Source organism: Heptranchias perlo, chromosome 16 (genome assembly GCF_035084215.1).
Source record: "Heptranchias perlo isolate sHepPer1 chromosome 16, sHepPer1.hap1, whole genome shotgun sequence".
NCBI lineage: Eukaryota > Metazoa > Chordata > Chondrichthyes > Hexanchiformes > Hexanchidae > Heptranchias > Heptranchias perlo.
The window spans coordinates 16,456,508-16,479,236 of NC_090340.1; the positions used below are offsets into that span (position 1 = coordinate 16,456,508).

At 45.6% G+C, this 22,729-nt stretch overlaps 1 protein-coding gene across 3 annotated transcripts in view; it reads left to right on the forward strand.

Annotated features, from left to right (window-relative positions):
- Positions 1 to 22,729, forward strand: part of katnb1 (katanin p80 (WD repeat containing) subunit B 1) — a 71,818-nt gene that overhangs the window by 31,471 nt on the left and 17,618 nt on the right. For 2 of the 3 annotated variants that reach the window (XM_067997701.1, XM_067997699.1), the window contains exons 11-18: positions 2,305 to 2,441; positions 3,195 to 3,245; positions 3,995 to 4,071; positions 6,523 to 6,642; positions 7,586 to 7,732; positions 9,185 to 9,261; positions 10,851 to 10,925; positions 12,257 to 12,373. In XM_067997701.1, the coding sequence (XP_067853802.1) occupies positions 2,305 to 2,441; positions 3,195 to 3,245; positions 3,995 to 4,071; positions 6,523 to 6,642; positions 7,586 to 7,732; positions 9,185 to 9,261; positions 10,851 to 10,925; positions 12,257 to 12,373 (801 nt within the window). The remainder of the gene's footprint in view (positions 1 to 2,304; positions 2,442 to 3,194; positions 3,246 to 3,994; positions 4,072 to 6,522; positions 6,643 to 7,585; positions 7,733 to 9,184; positions 9,262 to 10,850; positions 10,926 to 12,256; positions 12,374 to 22,729) is intronic. The other variant, XM_067997700.1, reaches the window with a different exon arrangement.

Genomic DNA, 22,729 nt, shown 5'->3' on the forward strand with positions numbered 1-22,729 from the left:
TTTCAACTCCATGTTGTTCGACTATAGGCAATTCCTTTCTTTTCAATGCTTTATTTGCAGTTCCTGTACAATTGTGATTTACCAGACGATGGCTGGGTTTGTCCAAGCTCCTCGAGGACCAAAAGGAGCACTTTCATGGTACCGGGGAAGAGGGGGAGATACTTTGAATATTTCTTTTTGCACTCCTCACATGCCCCCTCCCCAAGTAGGGAATCTTGACCATTTCAGAAATAGTCTTGTGTCCAGCGAGATTTCTATTGTCACAACCTTCTCTTTTGTCCTGAGGTCGGGACAAAGAACAGTGTCTGAACCAGATTACAAACCCGGTTCATTTGGAATTAAGTTCAGCATTTCTCCAGCATCCCATGGCACCTTTGTACCACTCGCTGATCCTCTCGCTGTGTCACTTGGAGTATCCCCTCTGTCAGCTTGTTTATAATTGCCCTGAAATTGCTACATACAGAAGTGATGTGCCAAGGTAAGCACTTGCTTTTTAGATAGAAATTACAACACAGAAAAGGCAATTGGGCCCAACCAGTCAATGTTGATGTTTACCCCCCACATGAGCAGTAGTCTTAATGCCTTGTGTCTACCCTGTTCCCTTACCCCTTTATTCTCTTTGCCTTCAACCACTTATCTAACTTATTCTTAAATGCTGACATGGGCCCTGATGATAACGGGGAGGTGGGAAGGGAGCAGTGGGGAGATTTAGTGGCTAGGATATACAGGTTTCCCGGAGGTCCTGCCAAATTTAATGGTTGGACTTAATTTAAGTTTTTTTGAATCGGTTTCCTGTCCGCAGCCAGCCAGAGCGAGAGGCTGGATGGCTGTCTGGCGGATAGGCCTGCGGCACAGGCCCCAGCCGGAGGGTCGGACAGCGAACATCGGCGGTTGTGGGGGGGGTCGGATATTGGAGGGAGGTGAGTCGAACATTGGGGGTCTGGCGAGGTGGGGAGGGGGCTTCTTAGCGCGCAGGGTGGAGGTGGGGGGTTGGCGATCGCATGGGGGGGTTCTGATTGCGCGAGGGGGCTTCGTGGATTTGGCTGATCGCAGCGGTCCGATCGCGATGATGGAAGCAGGTTTGCTTGGAGGTTGGGGGGAAGCACTCTTGCTCCTCCTGGCCCACAAGCAGTGCTGGAAAGGCCACTTACCTGTTCCATCCAGCCGTTCTTGCCTCCCTTCAGCTGCCGGGTTTCCTGAGACCAGCCGGCCAGCGTTAATTTAGGAACAGAGATAAAATGTGAGACACGAAGCCTTATTAACATATTTAAATTACTGACCTGTCCCTGGAGAGCAGGTTAGTCGCCTGCCCCCAAAACCTGCCTCCATTGAAAGTGTAAGTGGGTGCGTGATAGGCGGGTTGGGGTCGGGTTTCTCATTTTCACATTTTTAACCCTCCCATCGGGCCTGTCTTGGGGACTTATAAGTCACCCCCATGGTCCCTGCTTCAATCATTAACTCTAATGGTGCATTCCACAGCCTCTTAAACTTTTTTGTTAAAAAAAATTCTCCCTATCCTAAATCTTAGGATCATTTGATCATTTAATCTTGTATCTATGTCTTACTGTAATGGATTCTAATCAGGTATACTTTATTAACTTAATTTTAATTGTTTGACTGTTATATACATATTGTGCAGCATGAAATGACAATATATGTCCAGGGTTGTCTTTTGCCCTCCTCTCCCTCCCCACCCAAAGAAAAAGTAGCCTACCTGAGTCTATCTACTCCATTGTTATGGGGGAATCCATTGCCCCAACGTGAAATGTGAATATAGGTCATCTGATTTGAGCATATTGATACCAATACACTACAGGAGAAAGTATTCAATGTGCCAGTAGTCTGCTACAGTGATGCTCCCCATTCAGCACCTCATCTTGCTGCCACCACTATCACCAGTGACAGACATGTAACCACCTTGGTATTAAGTACCTCAAGATCCTCTCTACAAGCTGTTGGGTGTTTTTCACAATTCAAGTTGGCACAATACAAAAGTTTCATATAGCTGCTGTAGCATTTTACTGAAATGCTAGTGGGGGAAAAACATCTACAGTGCAATTACATAAACATTTTAGCGAGCTCATATTTCGTACTTTATTGAAATCCTACTTGAAACACAGAGATTTTGTCATCTTATCAAAGTGCTAGGATTTCAGGCCCCTCGGTGTCAGGTACATGTGGACAATGGACCCCAGTGCTTTGGAATGTGACCATCTCTAACTGTTTTAGGAACTTTCTCTAGTTGATCTATTGTAGCTATTTCCCTCCCACCCAGATAAACAAATGAAAACTGTTATGTCTTAGTAGTAAAGTGAAAGAGGAGCCTGAGAGTGAAGGGCGCATCCCGAGCGGGGAGGAGGAGAAGGACGACAAGGAGTCAACCGCAGAAATTCGAAACCCAGAGGAATACAAGGAGATCTTTCAGCCACAAAATGCCATTGGTCAGTAAGATGCCTTTCTCTGTATTTCTGCCTGTATTGATCATATTTAGGATGCAAAGGAGTTTATGGATTTATTAAATCACTTCAGTGAATAAACATTTTCAGGATGTGAAGATTTGTGTAATCTCTCCATTTTGGAAAGGCTGACATTTCTGGGAAACAATAGTTGCTGAAACATCCCCTGCAAATTAGTTTATTGGTTTTATGATCCAAGTAAAAGTCAAGTGGTATTTTATAGCTAAATATATTTCTTTTTAATTTCTAAAGGTCACAGATCAATCTTTGATTCATTGGGGTGTTTGGAAATGGGCATGTTGGTGATAAACTCTTTAAAGTTCACATCCCATGAAAATATGCACCCTCATTTCTGAAGCTTTTAGTTTTTTTTAACCTATGGAGTATCTCACTGGGAACATATTCGGGAAGTTTTTTTTAAATCCTCTGTAGTGCACTGCAGTTGACATTGACGGGCAGAGAGTAGGGAAATGCCACAATCCTGTCTGAGTTTCTGCCATACGGTTGCCATGATGCAAATGTTGTGTAGTCCTGGTAGCAGGAACAGTTGTTTTAGGGGCATATTAAATGAATATTAAAAGCTCTTCAATGTTAATTGTGAAAGTTTTTTTTTTAAAAAGTGAAATTTGAGTGCCTCTATTGTATATAAGCAGTTGGCTTATTAAGTTGAGGGCAAAGTATTTGGAAATCTAATCTGAAATTTTGTTGCCTCCTCTCACTGGTGTGTTTCTGTGGCAGCTCGGACTCCACCTCGCAGGACCGATCCCTTCCCTGCTCCCCCAGAAGATGGTAGGCCTCTTTTGGAACATCTTTTTCTTTGTGTGTTTGTATGATTTATATCTGTGTTGAACTTTAGTGCAGATGTCCAGTTCACCGCATCCAACCTCCTTGTTAAGAGGATGTGGCTGTTCCAGTCTCTGGCTGTATTGATCTAGCCTTTAGCTGCACATGGTTGGTAGGTCATCAGCTGTACACATCACAACTTTGTTCTGCTGTTTCAGATCAATTTGATCAGGCCATTTTCATCTCCCTGCTGCCTTTGGGCTAAGCCACATCATTTTTACTTGCACTTAAATTAGGAAGTTCATCGATTTCTTTATGAAAAGCATTGAGTACATTTCCATTCACTACACTAGATGGCAGTTTACTACATGAAATTGTTACTCAAATTCTGTTTCAATTCAAACTCTCCTTTGTTTACAGTCATGATCTGTTGACAAAGTTTAGCAGAGATGTTTTTCCATGTGAACCTGATTGATTCCAAAATTTAAAAATAATCATATTTCTCCCACCTCCACTTGTCTGTTCCACTGAGAAGAATGAACTTCCTTTTCCATATAGTCTTTGAACTCTTTACTTCCCTACCTTCTCACTCTGGGCAGATGCTAAATAACCAAAGAATTGCAAATGTCAAGCTGAGCTTCTGTTAGTATCCTGTGTACAGATGCATGGAGTGTTTGTGCTCAGTGGATTGTGTCTTCTGTTTAGTGTTGGACTTTGTATATTTGTGTTAATGTTGCACAATGGATTTTGCGTAGATACCGTTACGGTGAAGGAAGCTGAGAAAGTGACTCCTCCAACAGAGATGCATTCTCCTGTAGTGAAAAGATTACAGGTTAGTAATGCAATTTGTGAAAGACCTTTATCATTAATTATATCATGAAAACCAGTTCTACCAAATTAGTCATTTAATGGTTCCAGGGGTTGGTACACACAGTACGTGTGCAAAATCTATGATCCCAGAAATATATAATCTTGCTTTTTTTCTTTTGTTTCCCTCTGTTCCCCAAGGGCTCTGAATCTTACTGAGGTGTGGTCCCATGGGTGCCAACAGCTGCCAATATATTGCATAAGCGACCTTTCTTAATGCGTGAACCTAGAGAGCGAGTGTTGGTCATGCTATTTGGCTACATGTAATGAGTCCAGCACAGGGGTCATTGAGTAGCAGGAGTTAAACCGTGGCTGATTCTCTTTATTCCCCCCCACCCCCAGCCCAGGGGCACAGAGGCCAACTGTAACACCCCAACTGTTACCCCAAATGAGATTGGCTAACTCAGAATCAAATCTGGGACCTTTTTGTCTGTTTGGGTTAGTACTGCACCACATGATATATTTATCCACTGAGCTAGTGGGGGAGCCCCCATTCCTAGTCTCTGCTAGAAGTCTAAGCTGTGCATGTAATATCAGATATTGACTGAATGATATGCTTTCTTATTTAAAGCAATCTTTAAATAAGAAAGCATATCATTAAATAAGAAAGCATATCATAGTCACACCATGGCCTGTGGCTGCTTTGGATACCATTGAAATGCCAGCATGCTGAACAGTCATTTTCTTGTGCAGTTGGAGCAGAGCCATCAATTTAGGGTCTTGCAGTCTGAGGATTAGGATTTGTCACCCCACCTACCTCTGGTCTGAGGACCCAGGGTTCTCCCCAAGCTCAGCCACAGGATATTGCAGCAGCAGCAGTGTTTGTGTCCCTGGAAAACGTTGAGGATTTCCTTAAGTGCAGGTAACTTCATTTTTGGGGTTGTTTGCCTGCTGTAGAGTGCCAACAGCCATGTCTTTATCTCCTTCGTTACAAGCTTACATGAACATGCATCAAACCAGCAACAAGAGGGAGGGCTGTATTCCTCAGCCTGCCAAAGAGGGCTGCAATATTTCATCACTGGGTATGCACAGGCTCGGTAAAATACTGAAGAAGGCAATGATAAATGGATCCAAGCTTTCTTGAGGATTCCGTCACGCACAGATGGTGTTTCGGATCTAAGTAGTGAGGTTGAATCACACATCAGACATCCAGAAGTAGCATATTTAAGTCCCACGTAGGATGAATCTTGTCATGTTCAGGGCAAGCCTCTGCTAGCAGTGTTTATTCGCATTGTGTCTGACCATACTATGAAGGGAGAGCCGCTTGACATTGTGTTGCCTAAGATTTGTGCATAGGTTTTGGATATCAAGGAGTTCCTGATGTCTATTATTCGAGATACCATCACAGAAACCTGCTGCAGGTGGGGTGACATCAATATTAGGATCAGTAAGTCAAAGCACCTCAATTTGAAGCACGTTGTGAAGATTGTTTTGGAAACTGTGAACTACATTGAAACCCAGGCACCTAATCAGCAATTCAAAAATCAGATTGGTGAATTCAATGATACATCTCTCTTCAGACCTGGTCCTTCACTGTGCAATCCACTGTTCTCTGGAGGAAAAGGGATTGCTTGTTGTTTTTCGAATTGCTCAATCCTCTAAGTGTTCATGAGAAAAGAAGGCAGACCATAGCCCGAATTGACAGACACTTGGTGGGTTTTGGATTTGGCCTTTCTAGCAGACATGTTGCTGTATTGGCAAATGAAATCTGGAATTGCGAGGAAAGATAAAGTTTTTACCTGAACTTGGGCAACATGTGTTTGTTCGAAAGAAACTGAAGCTATTTCAGACTCGGCTGCAGTGAGGTGAACTGGCACACTTCCCATTCGCGATTGAGGCCTGTCGAAATGGTGATGCAGCAGAAGACCCACAGAGCCTCAAACATTACACAACCCTAGTCCTGGGTCTTCAAGATGTTTTAGTTCAACAATTTAAAGATTTAGAACTGAAAAGACCGTGGGTCAGATTTCTGGGCAACCCACTAACTGCTGAGACAGATGGCATGAAATTCCCCTTGGATACATCTTAGTTGGAAATGATTGAACTGCATTAAGGGAGGGAATTTGAACCCCCAAGGATGGGTGGGAAGGTAAAAAATTTTAAAATTCTCAAACCCAACTCCAACCCGCCCACTTCCGGTTTTGGCGGGGTGGAGTGGGCGGGGTGGAGTGGTTCCAGTCCGTAAATTCTCCCCTTCCCCCTGCTCTCTTCCCGGCTCCGAGTAAATGTTGGGGCTGAGACGGTTGAAACCAATTCTAAAAGAATGAATAATGAATTTTCAGGGCAATGCTATGTGAGAATTATCTAAACTTCCGGACTGCTACCCTTCATCCGATTTCTATTATCAGTTTGATTGATGCGTTCAGCATAGTACAAGTACATTGTACCAGTGTGTTGAAACTGTGTTCTCTTTCAGCCGGATGAGCTGAACTTTCCTCCAGCAGCAGCTTCCACTCCCATCAACCGGCCTGAAGCACCGATAATCCCGATTGCTAAAAATGAACCCATTGGGTTGAAGGTGGCGGACTTTCTCCCAGTAAGTGGTATTTACTGATTTATTTGCCCATCAGGTAATTCAATTTAATTTTTTTTTGCAGTTTTATTTTCTCCACAGCAATGGACTCTGAGGGAATGGGGTGTTTGAATTCTTATTGTTTCTGCTTTTGTTCCGTGCATGCACTTGCTTTCTGACTGGCAGTAGGGATGCTGCAGTTGACTTCACCGCCCTGGGCTAGGGAGTGGAAAATGAGCCAGAGTTCCTGCTGCCGATCAATATTCAATAACGCTTGTTGGAAATGGCACCTTTTGTGGAGGTCAAATGAGGACAGAATTCAGCTCAGCTGGTACTGCCCACCCTTACTGTTTGGACCTGTACATTACAGGCAGCTTGCGTATGTTGGCTAATTTGGTTCTGGATATAGATGTGAGATCAGCATTAAGACCCCATCAAGGGTGTCTGGGCTGAGACCTTTAGTGCATGGACAATAACAAATGATGAAAGAGACCTCTAATAGATCTTTGTTCTCCAAATCTTATCCTATGCATAAGTAATCTCCCATCTCTTTCCGAGAGCATATTTGCACTGATAAACTTTAAGAATACGTATCTATCAATAGCTTTAAATGATATAAAAGTGTATAATTATATAGTGCCTTATCGCATTGAAACATCTCAAAGCACTTCACATGCACAATTGCTTTTGAAGTGCCGCAACTGTTATGTAGGGAAGGAGGCTACCAATCTCTGAGAAGTAGCTCAGGGAGCAAGGTTCATATGACTAAGCAGTGCAAAATTTTAAAAGGGCTATTCCCCCAGTTGGTTTTCTCTTTCCTACTCTGCGTAGGATAATTTTCTTATCTGGCAGTTGCTGTAAATTGTGAATGAGGAAGCCAGTGGCAGAGGTTTGTCAGTTTGGCAAACTGTGTGGCTTTTTTTTTGTTGCATTAACTTGTTTTGATTTATACTGCATATTTCTCCAGCCTCAGAATAATAAATTGGCAGATTTGAGTGACGAGGATGCTGTGAGCCAGATCCGGAAAGGACATGACACCATGTGTGTGGTATTAACAAGTCGGTTCAAGAATCTAGACACTGTGAGAGCTGTATGGACCACTGGAGACGTTAAGGTCAGTGCAGTGACTCTTAGAGATCTGTTATCTGTAAAACCATTTACCTTCTAAGTGAATACTCATAACATTCACATGCAAACTGGAGGAATGAAAAGTCTGCTATCTGTTTCCCCCCACCCCCTTCTTTTCCCCAGCTGGTGGGATTGGTTATAGTTCAGTGGCTAACGATCGACATTTAATTTTCTGAGTTTTCAAGGTTGGCAACTGATTCATATCTGGGTCCTCTATTGTGCAGTTGCAGCCCAAATGCCATCTATATATTGGGCATGTGTCCATAACCTTTCTTTACTTCTCATTTCACCAGATTTGACCTGGGTTTTTTGTTTGTTTTATTGGACTCTGTTTCTTTTGGATATTTGATACTCTACCTGTTGAAGTGCCATAAACGTTGGTTTCTGACCTTTGATGAGTTGCAGTTTATTTGATTTGAACAAAACCTATATCAGATTCTTCTTGGCAAACACTTGATTTAAAAAAAAAACTCCAAGAAGTTGCAATTACAAACCTAATCATAAACAAGGACAAATACTTGATAGCACAAAAGGGCTTGCCTTGGAAAAAAAACACCAGCAGTAAAACAGTAAGCTTATCTTTGTGATTAAAGTGCGCAACCGACTTGTGCAGTTGCTTTTTTCATGGGAATTGCTACTGTGATTTAAAGACTTAGAATAAATGGGAAATTTTCACACACATACTGATACAATGAGTTACGCAAATTTCAGTAAGTTCCTGTCATTGGCACATGCAAAGGGCTTTGGGAAGTATTTTTGATAAGGTGCAAGAGATGGGTATGTTGGTCCACGGGGGTGGTATTAACCAGTACCAGGTGTGGTGTGAGATTCCACCTATTAGCTAATTTCTAGAAAGGATATGGATTCATACCCCAGTGAGAGTCGGCACATTCAGCAAATGAAGATGATGGCACAACATGAGTCTGCTACATGCAGTCCTCAGAGGGAGCCACGTGTGTAAAAACCACAACTTTCTGTGAATCTTCATTATTTGTAAAAAAATCAAGTCACTACCTTGAAAGGCTAGGCTGGTTTGCTTCCTGAGTTTGCAAGCCAGAAATTCTGGGTGACACTGTCCCTGCACAATTAGTATCATAATCCTAATACTGTTGCAACTCCCTGGTCTCCATTGTTGTCCAAAACAAGATGTGAAACTTTGAGAAGCTGCAGAGCTTGGTTTCCTGCAGTTTTAAAGGTTATCTTATAATTCAGCTCCACCTTATTTGAATACTGAAATTTGGCTGGGTAAAACTGACTCAGAGGAGCTCATAATGTCCATTAGACTGCCGCAGGCTTATTGCTCTCTGCCTCAGTCTGGACAAAGCCACCTTTGTCCTAGCTGACAGCAATATGATCTCATTGGCGTGATGTATTCTGAGGAACCGCATGTTTTGACCTGGATTCAATGCACGCTTTAACACTGATCTCTTCATTGCAGACCTCCATAGACTCGGCAGTGACCATGAATGACTTGGCAGTCATCGTGGACATCCTGAACATTATTAATCTCAAACCGTACGTATCTGCTTAGAAGGCTATCCATTCCTTCCATGTTGTTGAGGGGAAAAAATGCACAGTCTACAAATCTTCAGTGATGTAATATTTTATACCAATGTGTTTGAAATGTTAAAAGGATTTGATGGGGTAAATACAAAAAAACTAATTCTTCTGGTGAGGGAATCAAGAACAAGGAGACATAATCCTTAAAGTAAAGCCAGGCCCATTCAGGAGTGAAATCAGTAAGCATTTTTTCACACAAAGGGTAGTGGAAATCTAGAAAACTCTTTTTCCCCCCCCCCCTCCAAAAGGCCGTGGCTGCTGGGTCAATTGAAGCTTTCAAGACAGATCGATAGATTTTTGTTAGATAAGGGTATCAAGGGATATGGAGCAAAGGCGGGTAAATGGAATTGAGATTGAGATCAGCCATGATCTAATTCAGCTCGAGCAGCTGAATGACCTCCTCCTACTCCTAGACCATAAATAATAGATTGCCACTTAATTTTACTTATTAAATGAATTGACTATTGATATGTCCAACCACCCTCTAACTTCACATGATTCACCCCCCACCGTCTAACCCTGCTGATTTAATATTTTCTCTGGTCTCTCCGATACTTCACTTGTGCTCCAAATAAGATGGCCAAACCAGTGGAGATGCTCAGGCTGAAGTGACTTGATCCTTGTGCCGTGTACAAGGGCCTCCCTGGTTGGCTGTCTTTTTAATTCTTTCTCTCCTCTCATCGACATCAATTGTTCTATTGGCTGAAAAGTTTTATTCTCGGCTGGTGCCACATCATGTGTCTGTTTCCAGCACTTACAGCCTGGATTCTGTTCCTTTCTCCTCTCTCAGTAAATTTCAGAATCTGCTGGCATCAAACTCCACTTTGTGCGAAAAGCTCAAAGCCATTCGTGAGTCGCAGAAGCTGCACACGACAAGACGATCCGTGGAGTCATCTGACAAATTCTGCCCGATTTACATAGAATTACATAGAATGTACAGCACAGAAACAGGCCATTCGGCCCAACAGGTCCATGCCGATGTTTATGCTCCACACGAGCCTCCTCCCTCCCTACTTCATCTAACCCTATCACCTTATCCTGCTATTCATTTCTCCCTCATGTGTTTGTGAGGAATGTTTAAGTAAGGAAACCAAATGGTCCAAGTCCAACAGAGAAAAGCAGGGAATGAAATTGGTCTCGGGCAATAGTGAGTCGGGCGGCTGGTTCGCTATCACCCATTTGTTGCTACCGCCCGAGGACCAAGTCCACCCCCAAAGTTCGGTGACACCGCAAGCTTTTGTCTTCCCTTACCTCCCTGGCCCCTGTTTCTCGACTGGGTAGGACCGTCCTGAAAAACGTACTGAGGGGATCAGAGCAGTGAGGATGGGGATATCCTCTAACATTGGCTGTATTGGCTAGTAGTGGCTGTACAAATGGTGGAGTTTGCGAGGAGAGTCTGTTCCTCCGAGGTTGAAGGTTGCTAGCTGAGTATTTTATCAAATGAAATGACATTTTGCTCTCAGTATTTAAAGGATTAATTGCTACCAATGTTCCATCTGCTAAATCTTCCACCAGCAGCCAATGATCGTATGTCTTTGTTTCAGGGCCTTGTGGAAATTGGACCTGTGCCCTTCGATAATTCCTCAGATTGACAAACTGTTGCAGAGCAAGTATGAGAGGTCAGTTGTCATCTCCTGCTTTGTTCCTTTATCAAGTGGGGGTTGGAGTGTTGTGATGGGGGAATTGGTGTATTGCACAAGTACAGGGTGGTGGTTCATTTTTTTGTTAATCCTGCACTCTTAAATCAAAAATAAAGCATGAAATGGGGGTTGCTGCACATCTGCTAGTCTGATGAAACAGTTTACTGGCATATTGTGACTCTTGTTTACCATTCTTTCACGTCATGGTAAACACATCATCAATAACTGAAGTTGTGCAGCCTGTTTCACTTATGGGTTATAAATGGTGATGAAGTTACCCACTGATTGCTCTCTTCAGCAAATGAGAGGATTTGTTTATTGTAGCTAAACAAAGATATGGGGAGACTTTATGCCAAACATTGCTGACTTAGAGTGTTGATCTGCTGCCTCCAACTGATGCTGTAGCTTCTCTCGCTGGGTCTTGGTGCTTGTTTTTAAACTACAGTTGTGAAGAGTGTGCAGAAACCAGCCAGCAGTTTCACTATAGCCAGCCAGCAGATCGCCTGTCAACGCTATAGAGCAACTGGGCAGCATTTCACTCTCAATTAGAAACCAAATTTGAGCATTTGCTTCCTAGCTGATGGAGGTAAATGGGGAGCAAACAGGTGCATGTTAGTTATACCTTGTTCCAACTTCATCTGATCATCCCATTTGGAAAGTTCAGATTTGCATATTTAATCCCACAGTTGGAACCAAAAGCTCAGCTGTTGGATTGGATATTTTAAAAGCCAGATTGTCCATTCCTCGCTCCCATTTTCAGTAAATGAATTCGACACCTTGTTTTGGAATTGATTTGAACTGCACTGATCGTGTCTCAGGGATTTGCAACATTTTCAGTCTGATGATTTGAATTGAGAATCTTCCCTTAAATTCCTTTCGTTACGTGAGTTTGGACAGTCTCAATCCCACATGGTCCACTACACAACTACCCATAAATTGGTGCTGAACTGGCAATTTGCGCTCTGGGAAGCTGTAGGATGTTGTGGGGGAATGGACAAATGTCACTGGTGCAACAGGGGCTGCTCATCTAAGATTGGGTGTGAGGCACGTTAATAGATGGAGAGTAAAGATCCCTCTATTCTGTCCCGCTTTTTACAGCTGACCTGGAATGCTTGATGCGGAGACTGGGGTGTGGGGAAGTGTTCCATTTCTGTGCACGGGTATCCCTTGCCTTGAGAAGTAAAAGAATTCACATGTGGGATTTCTTTTCTTTTTTGATATGTTTTGGCACCCCAAAGAGCAGAGAAATGAATTGAACTCGCATTACTTGATGTATATTACAAGCTCTGATGACTTTTCTCTCCCTGCAGTTATATACAGACAGGCTGTACTTCCCTGAAGCTGATCCTGCAGCGATTTGGACCCTTAATAGCAGACAACCTGGTTACACCACCCTCGATTGGGGTGGACATAACACGGGAAGAAAGGTCAGTGACTGCCACACACAGTATGACTCCTGTAGTCTTAGGCAACTTCTGATCACTGTGCCACTTTAATGAACAGCGATATTGTTAGAGTATCTTTATTCATCCCACTCGTGTGGTACACTGAGTAACAATTTTTTGCTTTTCCATTTGGGAATAGTGGGCCTCCCCTCCCTTTACACCCCATCAACGGGCCCAGTCTCAATGCTAAGCCATCAGTCCACATTGGTTAGAAAAGGGAAAGGAGTTGGCTGATCACTCCATCAAACTTCTTCCACCATTTTGTTAGCCGTGGCAGCATTATTTAATCTGCCTTTTCTCCATACCCCTTAATACCGTGGTTGTCAGTAGTAGTTGAACTTCCTTTCAAACATCTCGATTGATTTTGCATCTATGGCCTTCTCTGCTGGTCTTGGAACATTTGGTGTCCCCACTTCACCTTCCTCTAGAGCGGTGTTCCACATTCACACAACCCTTTGAGTGAAGACTTTCCTAAATTTGCTATTCATATAATCATAGAATGTGATAGTATAGAAATAGCCCCACAGACTTGATGGTCTGTTTTTCTCCATGAACTACCTGGCCTAATCCCCCTCTCCTTGCTCCCCATACCCACTAATACTCTTCTTTTTCAAGCAGCTATTAAATTCCCTTTTTAAAAGAATTCATGGACTCTGATTCAACAACAGTTTGTGGCACAGAATTCACATACTCATATTCTAACTACCCTCTGTCAAGAAATTTCTTCTAATATCTCAATTTTTTGATCATAAATTTGTGCTCTTTTGGTAACATGTTGCCAGCCTGTACAAACTTTTTTTTTATTCATTCATGGGATGTGGGCGTCGTTGGCAAGGCCAGCATTTATTGCCCATCCCTAATTGCCCTTGAGAAGGTGGTGGTGAGCCGCCTTCTTGAACCGCTGCAGTCCGTGTGGTGAAGGTTCTCTCACAATGCTGTTAGGAAGGGAGTTCCAGGATTTTGACCCAGCAACGTGAAGGAACGGCGATATATTTCCAAGTCGGCCTGGTGTGTGACTTGGAGGGGAACGTACAGTTGGTGGTGTTCCCTTGTGCCAGATGCCCTTGTCCTTCTAGGTGGTAGAGGTCGCGGGTTTGGGAGGTGCTGTCGAAGAAGCCTTGGCGAGTTGCTGCAATGCATCCTGTGGATGGTACGCACTGCAGCTATGGTACGCTGGTGGTGAAGGGAGTGAATGTTTAGGGTGGTGGATGGGGTGCCAATTAAGCGGGCTGCTTTGCCCTGGATGGTGTCGAGCTTCTTGAGTGTTGTTGGAGCAGCACTCATCCAAGCCAGTGGAGAGTATTCCATCACACTCCTGACTTGTGCCTTGTAGATGTGGAAAGGCTCTGGGGAGTCAGGAGGTGAGTCACTCACCGCAGAAAATCCAGCCTTTTACCTGCTTTTGTAGCCACAGTATTTATGTGGCTGGTCCAGTTAAGTTTCTGGTCAATGGTGACCCCCAGCATGTTGATTGGGGATTCGGCGATGGTATTGCCGTTGAATGTCAAGGGGAGGTGGTTCGACTTTCTCTTGTTGGAGATGGTCATTGCCTGGCACGAATGTTACTTGCCACTTATGAGCCCAAGCCTGGATGTTGTCCAGGTCTTGGTGCATGCGGGCTCGGACTGCTTCATTATCTGAGGGGTTGCGAATTGAATTGAACACTGTGCAGTCATCAGCGAACATCCCCATTTCTGACCTTATGATGTAGGGAAGGTCATTGATGAAGCAGCTGAAGATGGTTGGGCATAGGACCCTGCCCTGAGGAACTCCTGCAGCAATGTCCTGGGGCTGAGATGATCGGCCTCCAACAACCACTACCATCTTCCTTAGTGCTAGGTATGACTCCAGCCACTGGAGAGTTTTCCCCCTGATTCCCATTGACTTCAATTTTACGAGGGCTTCTTGGTACCACACTCGGTCAAATGCTGCCTTGATGTCAAGTGCAGTTACTCTCACCTCATCTCTGGAATTCAGCTCTTTTGTCCATGTTTGGACCAATGCTGTAATGAGGTCTGGAGCTGAGTGGTCCCGGCGGAACCCAACCTGAGCATTGGTGAGCGGGTTATTGGTGAGTAAATGCCACTTGATAGCACTGTCGACGACACTTTCCATCACTGTGCTGATGATCGAGAGTAAACTAATGGAGCGGTAATTGGCTGGATTGGATTTGTCCTGCTTTTTGTTGTCAGGACATACCTGGATAATTTTCCACATTGTCGGGTAGATGCCAGTGTTGTAACTGTACTGCAACAGTTTGGCTAGAGGCGCGGCTTGTTCTGTTTATTACCGCATCATCCTTCGTAATCTTGAAGATCACGAACAGTGACCCCTTTGCCTTCTCAACTCTAATGAGGAAAAAACCCGAATTTCTCTCGCCTTTCTACAATTGTAACCTTTCATCCCTGGGTCGCGTCTCACTGAATCTATACTGCATCTTTTCCATTGTTTTTATACCCGTGCTATAATAGGGTGCCCAGAGCTGCGCACAATATTCCAACTGCAGCCCTGGTAAAAGTTCAACAATGCCGCTTTGCTTTTGTATTCCAACCTCCAGATACAAAACCGATGATTCTGTTTGCTGTTTATTGTGGCCTTACATAAGAATATAGGAAATAGGAGCGGGAGTAGGCCATAGGCCGCTCGAGCCTGCTCTGCCATTGAATAAGATCATGGCTGATCTTCGACCTCAACTCCACTTTCCCTCCCTATCCCCAGATCCATTGATTCCCTTAGTGTCCAAATATCCATTGATCTCAGTCTTGAATATATTCAACGACTGAGCATCCACAGCCCTCTGGGGTAGAGAATTACAAGGATTCACCACCTTCTGAGAAGAACCTTTTCCTCATCTAGGTCCTAAATGGCCCACCCCTTACCTTGAGAGTAATAACCTCTAGTTCTACACTCTCCAGCCTTGGGAAACAGCCTCTCTCAGCATCTACCCTGTCAAGCTCTCTAAGAATTTTATACGTTTCAATGAGATTACCTCTCATTCTTCTAAATTCTAGAAAATATAGGCCCATTCTACTCAATGTCTCCTCATCGGTGAACCCTCTTATCCCAGGAGTCAATCTAGTGAACTTTCGTTGCACCCCTTCTAAGAAAAGTATATCCTTCCTTAGGTAAGGAGACCAAAACTGTACACAGAACTTCAGGTGTGGTCTCACCAAAGCCCTGTACAATTGCAGCAAGACCTCCTTACTCTTAGCCTTTATTGCAAGAGGGTTGGAGTATAACATACCATTTGCTTTCCTAATTGCTTGCTGTACCTGCATGTTAACTTTCCGTGATCCATATACAAGGATATCCAAATCCCTCTGACTACCAACATTTCTTAGTCTCTCACCTTTTTAAAAAAAATATTCTGCTTCTACCAAAGTGGATAATTTCACACTTCCCCACGTTACACTCCATCTGCCACTTTCTCGCCCACTAAATTAACCTGTCTATATCCCTTTGCAGCCTCTTTGCGTCCTCCTCACAGCTTACTTTCCCAGCTAGCTTTGTATCATCAGTAAACTTGGATACATTACACGTGGTCCCCTTATCTAAGTCATTGATAGATTGTAAACAGCTGAGGTCCAAGCACCGATCCTTGCATCAACCTACTAACCCGAAAATGACCCGTTTATTCCTACTCTCTGTTTTCTGTCTGTTAACCAATCCTCAATCTATGCTAATATTATCCCCAATCCCATGAGCCCTAATCTTGTGTACCAACCTCTTGTGTGGCACCTTATCGAATGCCTTTTGAAAATCCAAATACGCTACATCCACTGGTTCCTGCTTATCTACCCTGCTAGTTACACGCTCAAAAAAAAAATTCTAATAGATTTGTCAAACACGATTTCCCTTTCATAAAACCGCGTTGACTCTGCCTAATCATATTATGATTTTTCTAAGTGCCCTATTAATACATCCTTAATGATAGATTCTAGCATTTTCCCTACTACTGATGTCAGGCTAACTGGCCTATAGTTCCGTTTTCTCTCTCCCTCCTTTCTTGAATAGCGGGGTTACATTTGCTATCTTCCAATCCATGGCGTCCATTCTAGGGCATTCTGGAAGATCAAAACCAATGCATCCACTATCTCTGTAGCCACCTCGTTTAAAACCCTAGGATGTAGGCCATCAGGTCCAGGGGATTTGTCGGCTTTTAGTCCCATTAATTTCTCCAGTACTTTTTCTTTACTAATTTTAATTACTTTAAGTTCCTCACTCTCATTACACCCTTGGTGCCCCACTATTTCCGGTGTGTTATTTGTGTTTTCTACTGTGAAGACAGATACAAAATATTTGTTTAATGTCTCTGCCATTTCCTTACTCCCCATTATAATTTCTTCTGTTTCTACCTCTAAGGGGCCCGTGTTTACCTTTGCTACTGTCTTCCTTGTTACATACTTGTAGAAGCTCTTACAATCTGTTTTTATATTTCTTGCTAGTTTACTCATTCTATTTTCTCCTTCATTATCAATTTCTTGGTCATCCTCACTAACATCTGGGGACTTGTGTCAAAATTGGGAGAGCTGTCCCACAGACTAGTCAAGCAACAGCCTGACATAGCCATACTCTCAGAATCATACCTTTCAGCCAACGTCCAAGACTCTTCCATCATCATCCATGGGTATGTCCTATCCCACCGGCAGGACAGACCGACCAGAGGTGGCGGTACAGTGATATACAGTCAAGAGGGAGTGGCCCTGGGAGTCCTCAACATTGGCTCTGGACCCCATGAAATCTCATGGCATCAGGTCAAACATGGGCAAGGAAACCTCCTGCTGATTACCATCTACCGTCCTCCCTCAGCTGATGAATCAGTCCTCCTCCATGTTGAGCACCACTTGGAGGAAGCACTGAGGATAGCAAGGGCACAGAATGTACTCTGGGTGGGGGACTTCAATGTCCATCATCAAGAGTGGCTCAGTAGCACCACTACTGATCGAGCCGGCCGAGTCCTGAAGGACATAGCTGCCAGACTGGGCCTGAGGCAGGTGGTGAGGGAAAAACTTACTTGACCTAGTCCTCACCAACCTACCTGTCGCAAATGCATCTGTCCTTGACCGCGTTGGTAGGAGTGACCACCGCACAGTCCTCGTGGAGACGAAGTCCCGTCTTTGCACTGAGGACACCATCCAACGTGTTGTGTGGCACTACCACCTTGCTATATGGGATAGATTCAGAACAGATCTAGCAGCTCAAAACTGGGCATCCATTAGTCGCTGTGGGCCATCAGCAGCAGCAGAATTGTCTTCCAGCACAATCTGTAACCTCATGGCCCGGCATAGTCCTCACTCTACCATTACCAACAAGCCAGGGGATCAACCCTGGTTCAGTGAGTGTAGAGGAGCATGCCAGGAGCAGCACCAGGCGTACCGAAAAATGAGGTGCCAACCTGGTGAAGCTACATGCATGCTAAACAGCAGAAGCAACATGCTATAGATAGAGCTAAGTGATTCGACAACCAACGGATCAGATCAAAGCTCTGCAGTCCTGCCACATTTCGTCGTGAATGGTGGTGGACAATTAAACAACTAACGGGAGGAGAAGGCTCTGCAAACAACCCCATCCTCAATGATGACGGAGTCCAGCACGTGAGTGCAAAAGACAAGGCTGAAGCGTTTGCAACCATCTTCAGCCAGAAGTGCCGAGTGGATGATCCATCTCGGCCTCCTCCCGATATCCCCACCATCACGGAAGCCAGTCTTCAGCCAATTTGATTCACTCCGTGATATGAAGAAACAGCTGAGTGCACTGGATACAGCAAAGGCTATGGGCCCCGACAACATCCCAGCTGTAGTGCTGAAGACTTGTGCTCCAGAACTAGCTGCGCCTCTAGCCAAGCTGTTCCAGTACAGCTACAACACTGGCATCTACCCGACAATGTGGAAAATTGCCCAGGTATGTCCTGTCCACAAAAAGCAGGACAAATCCAATCCGGCCAATTATCGCCCCATCAGTCTACTCTCAATCATCAGCAAAGTGATGGAAGGTGTCGTCGACAGTGCTATCAAGCGGTATTTATTCACCAATAACCTGCTCACCGATGCTCAGTTTGGGTTCTGCCAGGACAACTCGGCTCCAGACCTTATTACAGCCTTGGTCCAAACATGGACAAAAGAGCTGAATTCCAGAGGTGAGGTGAAAGTGACTGCCCTTGACATCAAGGCAGCATTTGACCGAGTGTGGCACCATGGAGCCCTAGTAAAATTGAAGTAAATGGGAATCGGGGAAAACTCACCAGTGGCTGGAGTCATACCTAGCACAAAGGAAGATGGTAGTGGTTGTTGGAGGCCAATCATCTCAGCCCCAGGGCATTGCTGCAGGAGTTCCTCAGGGCAGTGTCCTAGGCTCAACCATCTTCAGCTGCTTCATCAATGACCTTCCCACCATCATAAGGTCAGAAATGGGGATGTTCGCTGATGATTGCACAGTGTTCAGTTCCATTCGCAGCCCCTCAAATAATGAAGCAGTCTGAGCCTGCATGCAGTAAGACCTGGACAACATCCAGGCTTGGGCTCATAAGTGGCAAGTAACATTCGTGCCAGGCAATGACCATCTCCAACAAGAGAAAGTCGAACCACCTCCCCTTGACATTCAACGGCATTACCATTGCTGAATCCCCCAGCATCAACATCCTGGGGGTCACCATTGACCAGAAACTTAACTGGACCAGCCATATAAATACTGTGGCTACAAGAGCAGGTCAGAGGCTGGGTATTCTGTGGCGAGTGACTCACCTGACTCCCAAAACCTTTCCACCATTTACAAGGCACAAGTCAGGAGTGTGATGGAATACTCTCCACTTGCCTGGATGAGTGAAGCTCCAACAACACTCAAGAAGTGCGACACCATCCAGGAGAAAGCGGCCTGCTTGATTGGCACTCCATCCACCACCCTAAACATTCACTCCCATCTCCACCACTGCACAGTGGCTGCAGTGTGTACCATCCACAGGATGCACTGCAGCAACACGCCAAGGCTTCTTCGACAGCACCTCCCAAACCCGCGACCTCTGCCACTTAGAAGGACAAGAGCAGCAGGTACATGGGAACAACAACAACTGTACGTTCCCCTCCAAGTCACATACCATCCCGACTTGGAAATATATCGCCGTTCCTTCATCGTCGCTGGGTCAAAATCCTGGAACTCCCTTCCTAACAGTACTGTGGGAGAACCTTCACCACATGGACTGCAGCGGTTCAAGAAGGCGGCTCACCACCACCTTCTCGAGGGCAATTAGGGATGGGCAATAAATGCTGGCCTCGCCAGCGACGCCCACATCCCATGAACGATTTTTTAAAAAACCCTCCCAATCCTCAGGCTTACTACTCTTTTTGGCAACATTGTAAGCCTGTTCTTTTAATCTAATACTATCCTTAACTTCTCTAGTTAGCCACAGTTGGATCACTTTTCCCATGGAGTTTTTATTCCTCAAGGGTAAGTATATTTGTTGAGAATTATGAATTATTTCTTTAAATGTTTGCCATTGCTTATCTACAGTCATATCTTTTAATCTAATTTCCCAATCTATCTTAGCGAACTCGTCCCTCATACCTATGTAATTGGCTTTGTTTAAATTTAAGACACAAGTTTCGGACTTAACTACATCACTCTCGAACTCAATTTAAATTATCACTCTCCCCAGAGGATCCTTAACTATAAGATTACTAATTAACCCTATCTCATTACACAATACTAGATCTAAAATAGCCTGTTCCCTAGTTGGTCCCTCGACATATTGTTCTAGAAAACTGTCTCGAATGCATTCCATGAACTCGTCCTCTAAACTACTTCTGCCAATTTGATTTGCCCAGTCTATAAGAAGATTAAAGTCCCTCATGATTATTGCATTATCCCTGTTACATGCTTCTCTGTATTTCCTGATTTATACTCTGTCCAACACTATAACTACTGTCTGGGGGCCTGTAAACTACTCCCACCAGTGTTTTCTGCCCCTTGCAACTTCTTAGCTCCATCCATACTGATTCTACATCCTGATTTTCTAAGCTAAGATCCTTACTCACTACTGTCTTTATTTCATCCTCTATTATCAGGGCTACCCCCTCCCCCCCAACGCCCGTTTCCATTTTGCGTATCTTTTGTAAAAGTCAAGTACCCTGGAATATTTAGTTCCCAACCTTGGTCACTCGGCAACCCCGTCTCAGTAATGGCTACTAGATCAAACCCATTTATCTCTATTTGTGCCACTAATTCGTCTACCTTGTTACGAGTGCTTCGTGCATTCAGATATAGTGCCTATAATTTTAACATTTTACCATTTTCTTTCCCTGATGTGACCTTTGTCACTAATGCCCTATTACGTTTGTTAAACTCTGTCCCTTCCTGATACAATCTGCTTGTTTTTACCCAAATCGCTACTCTGCTCTACAGCCTTGACTTTTCTCTTTAGACTTATAAGTTTACCCTTACCTGACCCCCCCCCCCCCCCCCCCCCTTTCTACTGCCCTAGTTATTCGATTTGCCAGGACACTGGTCCCAGCCTGGTTTAAATGGAGCCTGTCCCAATGGAACAGCTCCCTCTTTTCCCCAGTACTGGTGCCAGTGCCCCATGAATTGAAACCCCTGCTTCCCACATCACCCTTTCAGCCACGCATTTAACCATCTAATCTGTTTGTCCCCATCCCAATTTGTGCATGGATCAGGTAGCAATCCAGAGATAAATACGATTGAAGTTCTGCTTTTTAATTTCGACCGTAGCTCCTCAAACTCCCTCAACAGATCCTCGTTCCTAGTTCTACCTATGTTATTGGTTCCTACATGGACCACAACAACTGGATCCTCCCTCTCCTGCTTCAAATTCTTCTCCGGCCACGAGGAGATGTCCTTAACCCTAGCACCAGGCAGGCAACACAGCCTTTGGGGCTCCCGGTCGTGACTCCAGAGAGCAGTGTCTATCCTCCTAACTAAACTATCCCCTACCACTACCACATTCCTTTTTACTTCCCCCACTTGAATGACCACCTGTACCACGGTGTCGTGGTCAATTTGCCCACCCTCCCTGCAGTCTATGTTCTCATCCACACAGGTAGCAAGTACCTCGTACCTGTTGGACAAGGGCAAAAGCTGAAGCTCTACGGCCACTGCATCTGGGTCCCTTTACCTGCCTGACTTACAGTCACATCCTCCTGTCCCTGACCACTACCCAACATAAGAAGTGTGACTGCCTCCCCTCCTCCTCTTCCCCCCCCCTCCCCCCCTCCTCTTCCCCCCCCCCCCTCCTCTTTCTCCCCCCCTCCTCTTTCTCCCCCCCTCCTCTTTCTCCCCCCCTCCTCTTTCTCCCCCCCCTCCTCTTTCTCCCCCCCTCCTCTTTCTCCCCCCCTCCTCTTTCTCCCCCCCCTCCTCTTTCCCCCCTCCTCCTCTTTCCCCCCTCCTCCTCTTTCCCCCCTCCTCCTCTTTCCCCCCTCCTCCTCTTTCCTCCCTCCCCCCTCCTCCTCTTTCCCCCCTCCTCCTCTTTCCCCCCTCCTCCTCTTTCCCCCCCTCCTCCTCTTTCCCCCCCTCCTCCTCTTTCCCCCCCTCCTCCTCTTTCCCCCCCTCCTCCTCTTCCCCCCCTCCTCCTCTTCCCCCCCCTCCTCCTCTTCCCCCCCCTCCTCCTCTTCCCCCCCCCTCCTCCTCTTCCCCGCCCCTCCTCCTCTTTCCTCCCCCTCCTCCTCTTTCCTCCCCCTCCTCTTTCTTTCCTCCCCCTCCTCTTTCTTTCCTCCCCCCCCCCTCCTCTTTCCTCCCCCCCCCCCTCCTCTTTCCTCCCCCCCCCCTCCTCTTTCCTCCCCCCCCCCCTCCTCTTTCCTCCCCCCCCCCTCCTCTTTCCTCCCCCCCCCCTCCTCTTTCCTCCCCCTCCTCCTCCTCTTTCCTCCCCCCCCCCCTCCTCCTCCTCTTTCCTCCCCCCCCTCCTCCTCCTTTTTCCTCCCCCCCCTCTTCCCCCCCCCCTCCCCCCCCCCTCTCCCCCCCCCCTCCCCTCCCCTCCCCCCCCCTCCCTCTCCCCCTCCCCCCCCCCTCCCCTCTCCCCCTCCCCCCCCCCCTCCCCTCTCCCCCTCCCCCCCCCCTCCACTTATTCATCCCAATGTCTGTACCTCGGACTCCAGCTCAACAACTCTGAGCCGAAGTTCCTTGAGTTGTAGACACTTACTGTAGATGTGGTTGCCTGGTCCCTCTCCTTTATATCCCCGCCCTGCTCTCGGTCACTGGTCCCTCTCCTTTATATCCCCGCCCTGCTCTCGGTCACTGCTCCTCTCCTTTATATCCCCGCCCTGCTCTCGGACACTGCTCCCTCTCCTTTATATCCCCTGCCTGCTCTCGGTCACTGGTCCTGCACCTTTATAT